We start from the raw sequence: 13,372 nt of genomic DNA, 5'->3' as shown, positions 1-13,372 counted from the left end.
TTTACACTTTGAATAACCAGCCTCTTCTTTCAGAAGCTTGAAAACCCATTAAATGACAACTTGAAAAAGTAGAACACAAGCAGAAAAAGTTTTGTCTGAAAATCATTAATTCATAAAAGGTAATGTTTACCTGCTGTGAAAACAAACAGAAGAACTGATACAAAAACTGAGGCGTAATAAAGCAGACATTCTGGGAAAAAAGGAACATAGGTTTGGTTAGTCTTGGTTTTAACATAGTACCAGACACCTTTCAAAAAGAATACACATAATGTAGGCATATGTGAAACATTTCAAAATTCACACATCTAGATTTTGAATATGTTCAGCACCTGCAGTTAGATAAACTTTCTGCATAAGTTTTTTTTATTTGGTCTCTTTTTGACACTATTGAGCAGTACTTTGCACATATCAGCAGAAAAAGCACTGAAATTCAAACTATGCTGAAACAATGTCCACAGAGCCCTATGTCAATGAAGGGAGAGAAAGTTATGCGTCACATTCCTGATTGCAACTACTTATGAATGCATTCTCTTCCAAACAGCTTATCTGCATTCACAAAGCAAGCATTTGGACACAGCTGAATATTCACTTTAGCTTCAGAGTCAGAAGTTTGAGAGCTCAAAATCCACACCTAACAAAATCAAAGAGCAATAGTCCAGTGAGGAACCACTGCATTGTGGGTTGAAAAGTTAAACTGAAACCCAGCCAATTCTCTCAGCTGACTAAGAGATCATGTGATACTGTTTTGAACAGAAGTGGCAGTTCTTTCCAACGTCCTGGCTAAATGCCAACCAACATTACAGAAATCAAATGTATAGGTATTATTATAATATTGCTAGTTGTAAAAATCTTGCTCTGTACAAATTGGCTGCTGCATTTTCTACATTACAGTAGTGGTAGTTTGTGTCTTGTAAAACAAGCATTAAGTATTAGCTGGAGCGGCTCAGGAGCCACACAGTCTCTGCCAGATTTGCTGCAGTGGACCATTCACTGGCCTTTCAGCCAGTTGAGCTTCTCATTTCTGCCCGTTCTTCCAAAACCCTCCCAAAATGTCAGTTTCTGTCAGTCACAGCTGTCAGGAATATTCCTGCTGCAATGTCAATGTCCATATCTTCTGAATCCAGTACAATAGTGACTAAACTTCAAAAGTATCTAACTGACTAAGAAGTGCTCTTGTAGTTATAGAATGGTCTTTAGGGAGTGTAAGCTTTACATATGAAACTGCACACAGAGCATCAGAAGTCAGGAGAAAGGTACAAGGAAAGGAAAGAAAATGTAGAGAAAAACTACTTTGTTAAATAACAGGTAAATGTTAAAAATGTAAACAAAATCATCCATAATATTCTTTTAAAATTCACCCAGATAACATACCTTATAAAAAAAGTACTGTACAAGATGTGATATTCTAACATAATACAAGTGGCCGTGGACAAATAGTAACTTAGCAAGGAATTTGAATCTTGCTATTGCATAGTCACTATTTCTCACTGCTTGCCTTCCTTCTTTGCCCATAATACCTGTGGAAAGAAAATATTAAGACTGCATAATTTTTAAGTTAAAATTCTGAAACCTTTAAATGGATTACACCAACTTAAAATATGCAATGTATATAGTTTTAAAATAAGATCTGTGTAAAATTGTAAAATATAAAACTTTAAATGCAACAACGCAAGATCCCAAGGCACTTCATAATGAATACAGATCACACCCACAGTATACACAGAGAAATATTAAAATAAAGTCTTATATGCTAAGAGCTGGATTTTGTGTAGGCTTTGCAGTGGCAGAGCCATATAGGGGCTTATAGTCTGTCATTAGTGAAAGAGTCAGTGAGTGGATAAGTGTTACAATACAATCCTGAATGATTTTAATGTTGTACTCTATGTCTCAACTTGAAAATCAGTGAACACTCAATTCATCTTCAATTAGAGCTGTATGGATCAGTTCAACTGTCTATTACAGATCCTAGTTCACAATACATGTAAATATCTTGTGCACACAAAATAATGATACAATGTAATTTTAGATAGGGGTTTATTAATTAGCAAGTTCATAGGAATTATTGGAGAATCTCACAATGCATCTTTCTGACTTTGTTTCTGTTTGATTGACAGGAAGCTCAAATCTTGCTTATTACACAGCACAGCCCCACTTAATGGCTTAATTATCAAATAATGATATAGTATTGCACAATTATATAAAAGAGAAAAATCAAATGTTAGGCACCTTAAAATAGTTTTTATCAAATATACATATAGGAAAAAAACAGAGACAATTTTGTGACAAATATACTTTATACACAAGAACATTCCAATTAATTTAATCGACAAGTGTCTGGATACTATGCGATGCATCATAACTCACTTTTAGCCAATATCCTTAGAACTGTTGACCCCATTACAACCCTGCTCATTCATGTGATCACAGTTGAATATACAAACAGGCAAATTTGCTTTACATACAGTACCTATGCCAATATTTGCTTCCATTATCATGCTGACATCATTTGCACCATCACCAATTGCTAAGGTAATAGGTTTGGCTGGCGATGTCTTTAAAAGCCTGACTACCTGTAAGTATATAAAACCAATAACAGAGTTTAAGTCATAAAACTCAAGATGCAAAACATAGTACATACACAGAACTACACAGACATGTAAGCAAAAGTTTCAAACAATTTTTAAAACCTTATGTTAGATGCGTTATCTGCTTAAAGTTTGCAGAGTGGATGTTGGAACACATGAGAAAAAACATAGTCAGTCAGTCAGTGTGGCTACAAACTGAGTGTGATAGTTATTTGTATGCAACACTAGAGAGAAAAGCCTCCGACTTGCCCCTATGGGCAAATGCAAGACGAAGTGAGTTGTAGATGTTGCATTTAAGATGGTTGATGTGTCATAGTCTAAAACAGGAGGTCATAATGATTCTGTTCCACACAATGTGGCTGACCTGCACAGCATATTGCTTATGTTATGATAAACCTATCCAAAGGAAGAGAGATTTTGCATGCTGAAACTGACTTCTGTAAAAAACATTTCCAAAGACAAATTAGATAACTGAACAGACTTGTGCCAAAACTTGCTATGCAAAACAGTCAGTTATGGGGAGGATACTTTCAGGAGCTAATTATTCAACTGGAGTCAGACACAGCCTCTTTATGGTGAAATTACAAAAAAATGTTACTTTGTAAGCACCATCAACAAAATCAGACATTTAAAAAAAGCACAACGTAACAGTTGTCTGCACTTCATCAGGTTTTTTTGATATTTTCTATCACCTCAACATGTGCATTGCCTTTAGTCTGATGAGGATTGATCGCCTGTTGGGTACAACTACTTGAGTGACATGGCAATCACTTCAAGGTAAAATCATCCTCAGCCCTAACTCAACCAACATCATTCATTATGGGATAGAATCATCAGCTCGTCCACTCCCCAGTCTTTCCCTGAATGTTCAAGTTTGAGGAAAAACTTATCCAATTCTCTTGTGAAAACCACAACTGAATCTGCTTTCTCCACCCACTCCAGTAGTGCTCTCCAGATCCTAATCATTTTCTACATTTTCCATCCCTCCAATTGTTTCGAGCTCTTTTGCGAACTACGTTAAACTGGTGTCTTTTCATTCTCTGGACATTTGCTAATGGGAAAAAAATTTACTGTATCTACTCTACTGGGACCCCTCCTGACTTTGAGCACTTTTATCAAGCAGCCCCCCCCCACCCCGGTCATTTCCAAAAAATTCCCAGCTTTTCCAACCTAAAACATGTAGCTGAAGTTTCTCACACCTGGAAACAAGCTTGCAAATTTTTTCTGCATCTCTCTAAAGCTGTCACAGCTTGCCTGAAGAATAAATATATTGCACCGAGGAAGAACCAGTATTTTACATTTGTGTTTGCTTTTGTCTTGGATGCCTCTATTTATACAGCCTCAAGTTACTTCATGAACTCTTTAGTAAAAGTTATTCACTGGCCTTGCAAAGCCACTTGCGATCACAGCAAACAAAAAATTCAATGGGATATTGTTCAAAAGCACACCATATCTCCATTTTGACTTTCTCAAGAAAAATCCCTCCCTAAATTATGAAATGTCTGTGAGGAAGGGATTGCATTACATATGTGCCTGACTAAACTTGTAATCACTAACCCTCGAATGACAGACAAAGTTCTAACAGTGGTCTCCAATCAGATACAAGCTGTATTTCTTTTCACTAAACTGTGAAAACAGAGGAATTGTTACTCAAGAACTGGAATAAAACATCAACTTCCTGGTCTGCTCTTTTAAACAGAACAATAATCAGATTATACAGCCCCTCATGGAGCACTGGAACAAAACCAAAAAGTTAATGGAGACATATGAAAAAAATACATTTACTCAACAACATTGGGTTAGTTTCATGGCCTGATCTGATAGGAAATGCGTTTGCTGCCACATTGAACCATGAAAGAACTGAACTTTAAGCACTGGTATTTTCAGACAGAATAAATTAGTTTCTATTTCAATAAAAATATACTTGAGGAAAAGAGCAACCAAGAACTTATGGCACCTGTTATCATACTACAACACAACTTAACGTCAAAGTAACGCAAACAAATTGCCTGAGTAGATTTGTTTCTTATACTCCAACCTCGAGCATTTAACTTACTTTTGCTTTTTGCAGAGGTGCCATTCGGCAACATAACACAGCACTGCAGTTTTTGCAGATTTCTATGAAGAGTTCTTCATGCCCCCTGAGCGCAAGTGAAAGGCTGGTTCCATCGACAACCAAGCCATGCTGAATCACATGATCATGTTTTATCCTATAATTATAATATACTTGTTAAAATATTTCAGAATCTAAGTATTGCCTGTGCTAACATATTTCACAAAGGTATGTAAGGTTTAACTGAAAAGTAGAATTTTATTTTCTGCATAAAAGGTTACTTTAAAAATTAGAGATCCACATGAATGGATTGATTACATATCTCCTATACACTTGCATAAAAAAAATGGCATTGATGACCTAGTGGGCCTCGCTTAAGGGGGTAAATTCAGAACAGAAATGCGGAGACATTTCTTCAGCCAGAGTGTGGTGGGCCTGTGGAATTCATTGCCGCAGAGTGTAGTGGAGGCCGGGAAACTAAATGTCTTCAAGGCAGAGATTGATAAATTCTTGATGTCACAAGGAATTAAGGGCTACGGGGAGAATGCGGATAAGTAGAGTTGAAATGCCCACCAGCCATGATTGTATGGCAGAGTGGACTCGATGGGCCGAATGGCCTTACTTCCACTCCTATGTCTTATGATCTTATTAAGCCAACTTACCCCATTACATGTTGGCAAGATCTACTTCTTTAAACATTGTGCAAGAAAACTAAAAAGAGTTTTATAAACTGGGATTTGCATTTTTTATAAATCAGTTTAATATTACAATAATCAGCATTGAGTGTGCAGTCATTGGATTGCTGGCATCAAACATATCATTCTTATTTTCTTTTATTATTCTTAGTGGCAGTTGGTTAGCTCAGTTGGCTAGACCAATGGTTTAAATTGCACTGATTCCAACAATGTTAGTTCAATTCCTTCACCAGCTGAGGTTATAAGTCCTACCTTCTCAATCTCTCCACTAACCTGCACAAATATTTTTCAAGAAAACACCTTCACTGCAAGCAAAACTCCTACTCTTCTCCCATCCTGGGTAATCTCTCTGGTACTGCAAACTGGCTGGACCACATCAAGCAATGACAAGCCTTAGGCTGGTCTGCCAAAACAAACATGTACTACCCAGAAAAAAAAGGGGAGGGGGTGAAAGGAGTCTATATAGACTATGTTCATGGCCAATCCTTTAACTTCTATTCACCATTAACTATTTTATTAGAAGCAAATGCTCACCTCCTGTTGGCTTTTTCACTTACAGCAATCAAGTGAAAAGACAACTTCCTTGTCGCCAAAGACCAGTCATTTACCTACACAGAATTCTTTGGCGAATTTCTACTGAAATCTGAACATTTAGGAGCTAAATTAGCAATCTAAACCGAGACCTGGCAAACTGACATACGGTAAATAAAGTCAATGAGTTAACAATTGGTAAAAGGAATGGGTTTCAGTTGGGTAGAAAGGCATTATTCCGGTCGGGTAGGTTTCACTTGAAACATACTGGCACCACTGTCCACGCAAACTGAACAAGCTGTCGAGAGGGCTTTAAACCAAATAGAGGAAAGGGGGTTGAGAAAGGGGCTATTTAGACTTACAAAGCAAAAGGATATAGCAGCATTGCAGAACAGCTATTTAGGTAATGATACCCAGAGCATAATAGGAAGAGACTATGTACAAAGATAGAAAAAGCAGCAAATGGTGGAGGCAAGAAATTGTAAAAAAAAAAGCAAAATTAATGGCTCTTTATTTGAATTCAAGTAGTAGTCAGAACAAAATTAGTTTATTAATAGCACAGAAAGGTTAATATGTCTAGATTTGGATCCTTCATAAGAACAATATCACGGACTCAAAACATTAACATGATTCCTCTCTCTGCAAATGCTATCATCCCTGTTGATTTTTTTCCTGCACCTTCTGTTCATATTGCCAACAAAAATATGTTGCGGATTCAAGCAGCAATTATGCTATTTTGGATGCAATAACGAGCAATGATTCAGATTTTGCAAATGATCTCAGAGTAAAAGATCCCCAAGGAAACAGCAACTATCACTTACTAAAAAATTAGTATTGAGTTTGACAGTGAAAATCTTGGGATGGAAACAATTGTGCTAAATATAAATGAAAATATTTAGAAAAGGAATGAGGACAGAATTGGAGTGTTCTGGCAAAGATGGTTAACAAACAATGACAAGTTTTAGAAAAGTAGTTTGTAACTCACAAAAACACATCACAGTATGGAAGGAAGAATTTAACACTATGATAAACTGACCTTGTTTAATCAAGGAACTAAGGCTAGTATCAAATTGAAAGAAAAGAAAATGTGGCAAAGATTAGTAGTAAACCATTGAAAGTCTTCTAAATTCTAAACACAAAAAAAAAGTGCGGTGATTGAAATGATGTCAGCCAGGTGGACCTCAGAATATGCATTCTCCGATTGGGGCTGTTAATCTGATCCAATCAAGGAGCCCTGGTTGACAGACAAGAATAGGAGTTCAGACATCCTGTTCACGGAGAGTATGGCTCCAGGGGAGCTGGATCAGTGTCAAGGAGTGGATACTGGCCTTTGTGTAGTTATTTTAAAAAGATGGTCAAGGATGACAATGACACAAAGGTTGGTTGAGTTGTGCATAATGTGGAGGGCTCTTGGAGGTTGCAGCGGGACACTAACAGGATACAGAGCTGGGTTAAGTGGCAGATGGTGTTCAACTTGGAAAAGTGCGAAATGATTCATTTTGGAAGGTCTAATTTGGATACAGAATACAGGCTGTGTGGAGGAACAGAGGGATCATAGGATCATACCCATTGATCCCTCAAAGTTGCCACGCAGGTTGATGGGGTGGGTTAAGGCGTTTGGTGTGTTGGCTTTTATTAGCAGGGGGATTGAGTTTAAGAGCCGCAAGGTTATGCTGCAGCTCCATAAAGCCCTGGTTAGACCATACTTGGAATATTATGTTTGGTTCTGTTGCCTCATGAGAGGAAGGATGTGGAAGCTTTAAGAGAGGGTACAGAGGAGATTTACCAGGTCTGGATTGGAGGGCATGTCTTATGAAGAAAAGGGAGAGAGCACTAGGGCTTTTCTCATTGGAGTGAAGAAAGATGAGAGGTGACTTGATAGAGGTGTACAAGATGATGAGAGACAGAGTGGATAGCTAGAGACTTTTTCACAGGACGGAAATGGCTATCACAAGGGGGCATAATTTTGAGGTGATTGGAGGAAGATTTAGAGAAGATGTCAGAGGTAGGCGTAGAATGCACTGCCAGTGGTGGTAGAACAGTCAGATAAGTGAGGGACATTTAAGCAACTCTCGGATAGGCACACAGATGTTAGTAAAATGTAGGGTATGTAGGTTAGTTTGATCTTAGAGTAGGATAAAAGGTCGGGATAACATAGAGGGCAACAGTACTATGCTGTGCTGTTCTATGATAAACTAAAGAGGGAGAAAACAAACTGAGGGCAAATCAGCACATAATAAAAATGGACATAAAACAAACAGAGGCCCCTTAGAGAATGAGGGTGGGCTAATAATGGGAATGCAGGAAATAGCAGAGGAGTTGACTACTTTGCATTAGTCTTCACTGTAAAAGACACTTGTAACATTCCAAAAGCACTAAATAGTCAAGAGTTGGTATGCGCGCACAAGTGTGGGAGAGTTCATGTAGCGAAGGGAAGAAGAAAATAAATACAATAACTATCATTGGAGAAAAAAAGTACTCAGGAAATTAACAAGGCGACAGGCCAACACATTGCCTGGACCTGATGGGTTACATCCTAGAATATTAGAAAGAAAGTAGCTGCAAAGATAAAGGATGCACTGGTAGTCATCTTCCAACAATCTTTAGATTCTGGAAAGATCCCAGAGGATTGGAAAACTGCAAATGCAACACTTAAAAAAGAGTGAGCCAAACAAGTTAATACTAGGCCAATTTGCTAGACATTTACTAATGAAATATGCTAGAGGCTATCACAAAGTAGGTCATCGCAGATCATTTTGAAATATATAATACAAATCAAGCAGAGTCAGCATGACTTCATGAAGGGAAAATGTGCCTCACTAATTTATTAAAACGCTTTGGAGGTGCTACCAAGCAGGATAAAAGGGAAACAGTACAATCAATATTTGGATTTCCAAAAGGTACTGTACATAAAGCTGCTTAAGATAAGAAGCCATGCTGTGAAGGGTAGTGTATTTGCATGAATAGAGGAATGGCTAATCAATACAATTGGGATAATGATGTATTTGCAAGATAGCAACCGATAAGTAGAAGGGTGCTACATCAGAGCTGGGAATAATTTATTTACAATGTATATTAATGACCTGGATGAGTGAAATTTGCAGATGATACAAACACACAGTCTTATTATAAGAGGGACACAGATTGAGTGATTAGGTAAGACAACTTTACAAGTAAAATACAGTCTGGGACAACGTGAAATTAAATGAACTTTACAGCAAGAACAGGGAAGCTAAGTATTATTTAAATGGAGAAAAATGTGTAGAAAGCTGCAGCACAGAAGGCTTGAGATTCTTGCACATGAATCACAAAAAGCAAACATGCAAGCTCAGTAATAGGGAAGGCAAATGAAATTTTAGCCTTTATTTCGATGGGAACAGAATATAAAAATAGTGAAGTCTTACTAAAATTACACAAGGCTTATTTCTGCTGTTACATCCTAGGGGCTTATTTGATACTTCAGAAAGATTTTCTATGTTAGAGGTGCCACATAAATGCAAGTTGTTACTCATGGACAGTTGTAACTGTTGCTGAAACTTAATGTTTATTATTTTAAATTGATTAAAATATTTTGCTGGAAACAATTCACTACAGAATAATATAAAGTACAAGTATTATGTAGAATAGGTTAAAGAGAACAAAGAATGTGATAATCTTCTATCAAGCTCCACTGCTTACTAGACCTCACCTAGAATACTGTGAACAGTTTAGGTCACTTTACCCAAGGGAAGATATTTGCTAGGTTATTCCTGGGCATGGAGGGATTTTCTTACTTGGAGAGACTGAGTGGGTTGAGCCTGTATTCATTGAACTTTAGAAGAATGAGGAGTGACCTTATTAAAGCATAAAAGATTCTTAGGAGGTTTGGTAGGGTAGATATGTTGAGATTGTTTCCTCTTGAGAGAACTCTCGAACAGGAGGGCATAATCTCAGTTTGAGCTCACCCATTTAAGACGGAGGTGAGAATTTTCATCTCAGAGCAGTGAATCTGTGGAATTCTTACCACACGGGGCTATGGAGTTTGTGCACTAAGTATATTCAAAGTACAGATAGGTAAATCTTTAATCTGTCAGGCAATGAGGAAATGACAGCATTGTTGACCGGAGAAAAATCAAATGAGCCATGATCTCATTTAATTGGGGAACAGACTGATGGCCTACTTCTGTTCCTGCATTTTATGGTCTTGCCTTGCTGCACTGGAGAGGTTTTCTACATTAAAAGGTCTTTCACAAATGCAAATGGTTATTGATGGATGGAGATATATTTCAAACGTGAACAGTCCACATTTACAGTCAAGTTAAATGTAACTATTTCTGAAACTTTATATTTACAATTTCAAATTTTTGAATGAATGGTTTTTACTGGTAACAATTCACTGCAGAATGATAAAATGCAGATTATGTGGAACAAGTTAATGAGAACAGAATGTGATTACCTTGTATCAAGCCTTTGAAGCTGTGCTGCACATTCAGTGTCAGATTTCTGATTGGTAAGCTCCAAAATATTCATTGCCCTGTGAAAATGTCCACTTGATAAACTCACACTAATTGCAGTTTCCAGTTTATCTCCCGTAAGAACCCAGACTTTGATTCCTGCCAATTTAAGAGCTTCTATTGTCTCTGGAACTTTGTCCTGTAATCTAAATCAAGAACCAAAGCAGTCAAAATACTTCTAGCAAACAACATAAACATACATAATTTCAATGTCTGATGGCTTTTCAGTAACACTGGCAAAGTATGCAACTAAGTGGACAACATCTCAGATATAGGCTCAGCTCTGACACTCCATGGTTGCCACAAGGCCACAAATACACACCTTGAACCTATAGGAGTTAAAAATTGCTATCTGTCAGAAGAACCAACAAGCCAGTTCTATTAGAATTACATTTAGAATGAGTCCTTATTTTTAGAAGTGCAGGGAAAGTGGGACCATTTCGAAATAGGCAAGGAAAACAAAGTTACATTCAAATTAATGTTGCTGGGTGTGTGACACTAATACAATTAACATGCTATTTTAAAAAAATATTAATTATTTTCATTTTGAGTGACTCTCATCAGGTTTTTTTTAAAAACACAGAAAGGTAACATTGTATGGAATTCCAAATAAACTAGCCAACTTGACATTGAAGACAAGGTGCTGAAATAACATCTTGACTGACTACTCAGAGTAATTTGTATTTACTTATATTACTTCTCCCAAAGGGTTGTGAATCTGTGGAATCCACTACCCCAGATTGTGGTGGATCGTGGGGCACTGAGTATATTTAATTTTCAATTAGTAATGGGTTAAAAGGTTATGAGGAGCAGGCAGGAAAGCAGAGTTGAGGCCAAGATGATATCAGTCATGATTTTATCAAATGGCAGGGCAGGTTCAAGGGGCTGAATTGCCAACGACTACTCCTTGTTCTTATATAGAGTCATAGAGTCAGATGTACAGCATGGAAACAGACCCTTCAGTCCAACCCGTCCGTGCCGACCTGATATCCCAACCCAATCTAGTCCCACCTGCCAGCACCCAGCCCATATCCATCCAAATGCCTCTTAAAATGTTGCAATTATACCAGCCTCCACCACATCCTAGATCCTTTGAACTTACACAAGGTACCTAGTTCGTAAGGGAAAGTAAATGTGAAGCACTATGTTCAGATATGCCAGGAAAGTTGGACAAAGATATGAAAACCATAACTAATTCTGACATAAACTACTGGATGGCTAAAAACTACTTTCAATCATTAAACACATCATATTCTACTTTTGATAAATTCAGAACAATCACAAGGAAGAGTGAAGCCAATTAGCAACCTAAAGTGGTCTAAGATATACCAGTATAGCATTCAAGGTTTTGATGAAAAATACTCAAACTTTTTACAAGTTCATTGCTGTATTCTTAGACCAAAAAGATTAAATTGTATTGAGGAGAATTATATAGGACTATATAGTTATATGGGAAGCTGCCTATTCCTCAAAAATGAGAACAAGAACAGCAAAATGGGATCTTTGATTGCACTATGTGAAAGGATGGGGAAAGGCTCTCTCACTTGAACAGCATAATACTCTTAACAGCAATTCCTGATTGCACATGAAGACAATTAGTTTTAAAGATATGGAGAACTCACGTTGGAAACTGATAGTTTACAAACAAGCCACTCATTTCTCTTGCAGTTTTGTAATGATTTCTTTCCTGAAAACTAGATCTCCTGAAGTGTTCCTTACCTTCACATTTGCACTTTTGCACATGCAGCATGATTAATGTTAACCTTCAAACATCAACTTCAATTCCAAAAATAACTTAATTATTCTACAATTTTGTAAATAATTGAATCCAGTTATCTGAATGAGTATAAGCAAAACTGCATTCATTCCCAGGATAGGAAGAAATACACCAAGACAACAACAATGATTATAAATTCTTAACTTTCACTGACAACAAATCATTGGATTGATGAAAACATTAATTGATTTACGCTTCCAGCGCATTGCAGAGGTTAGTGACATCAGTTTAAAGAAAGAACCCAGAATTTCATTATGAATTATACATGAAAAGAGATGACTATCTTCAAAACACGTAAAAAATAAATTCCACAAATTAATGTAGACAAAATGATTGTCATTTTGAAAATATCTGCAGCATTAGAACTTAATCCACAGAATTCGTCAGAATAAATACTTCATTAGATAATTCATATTAGATTTACATAATGTATTACTTTATGGCAAAGTAGAAGAAATTATAGATATTTAATTGAAGTAAACAAAGAAAATCATCAACATACTTGTCTTCCACACCAGAAACTCCCAGCAGATGCAAGTCTCTCTCAATAAGATTGAAAACATTGGCTATTTCTTCTTCTCGATGCTGTAGAGATGTCCTGGCTGCAAGAAGCTGTGATGCCAGTTCCTCATACTCCTTTTTGGTTAAATATTTGCATGCCATACAAAGTGTTCGCAGTCCTTTCTAGAAAATACACATACACTTGGAGATTTATATAGCCGTGCTTATGTTCAAAGAGTCTTCAAAAGCTTCAGCCAATGAGTTTCTTAACTTTAGCATCCAACTAGAACAGAGTGTTCCACAAAGAGCAATAGGGTGGATTTTACAGGCAAGAACAAAACAGCATTTCTTGCCATTGTTTATAAAATTATGAGGGGCGTGGATAGGGTAAATAGGCAAAGTCTTTTCCCTGGGATCAGGGAATCCAGAACGAGGGGACATAGGTTTAGGGTGAGGGGGGAAAATATAAAAGGGACCGAAGGGGCAACCTTTTCACAGAGGGTGCTACGGGTATGGAATGAGCTGCTAGAGGATGTGGTGGAGGTTGGTACAATTGCACTATTTAAGAGGCATTGGGATGGGTATATGAATAGGAAGGGTTTGGAGGGATATGGGCTGGGTGCTAGCAGGTGGGACTAGATTGGGTTGGGATATCTGGTCAGCATGGACGGGTTGGATCGAAGGGTCTGTTTCCATGCTGCACAGCTCTATGACTCCAAGACTTAAAAACAGTCTGA

General features: G+C 37.3%; 1 protein-coding gene across 3 annotated transcripts in view; it reads right to left on the bottom strand.

Annotated features, from left to right (window-relative positions):
- Window positions 1–13,372, bottom strand: part of atp11b (ATPase phospholipid transporting 11B) — a 174,629-nt gene that overhangs the window by 77,080 nt on the left and 84,177 nt on the right. For all 3 annotated transcript variants that reach the window (XR_011960884.1, XM_072572445.1, XM_072572446.1), the window contains exons 18-23: window positions 12,637–12,818; window positions 10,300–10,503; window positions 4,642–4,795; window positions 2,468–2,570; window positions 1,372–1,517; window positions 131–190 (exon numbers count right to left, since the gene is read on the bottom strand). Coding sequence is in view for 2 of the 3 variants with exons in the window: in XM_072572445.1 (XP_072428546.1) it covers window positions 131–190; window positions 1,372–1,517; window positions 2,468–2,570; window positions 4,642–4,795; window positions 10,300–10,503; window positions 12,637–12,818 (849 nt within the window). In the remaining variant the exon portion in view is untranslated. The remainder of the gene's footprint in view (window positions 1–130; window positions 191–1,371; window positions 1,518–2,467; window positions 2,571–4,641; window positions 4,796–10,299; window positions 10,504–12,636; window positions 12,819–13,372) is intronic.

This window comes from Chiloscyllium punctatum, chromosome 6, assembly GCF_047496795.1.
Source record: "Chiloscyllium punctatum isolate Juve2018m chromosome 6, sChiPun1.3, whole genome shotgun sequence".
Lineage (NCBI taxonomy): Eukaryota > Metazoa > Chordata > Chondrichthyes > Orectolobiformes > Hemiscylliidae > Chiloscyllium > Chiloscyllium punctatum.
The sequence above is the reverse complement of the archived record's forward strand: the minus strand, read 5'-3'. Positions and strand labels throughout refer to the sequence as shown.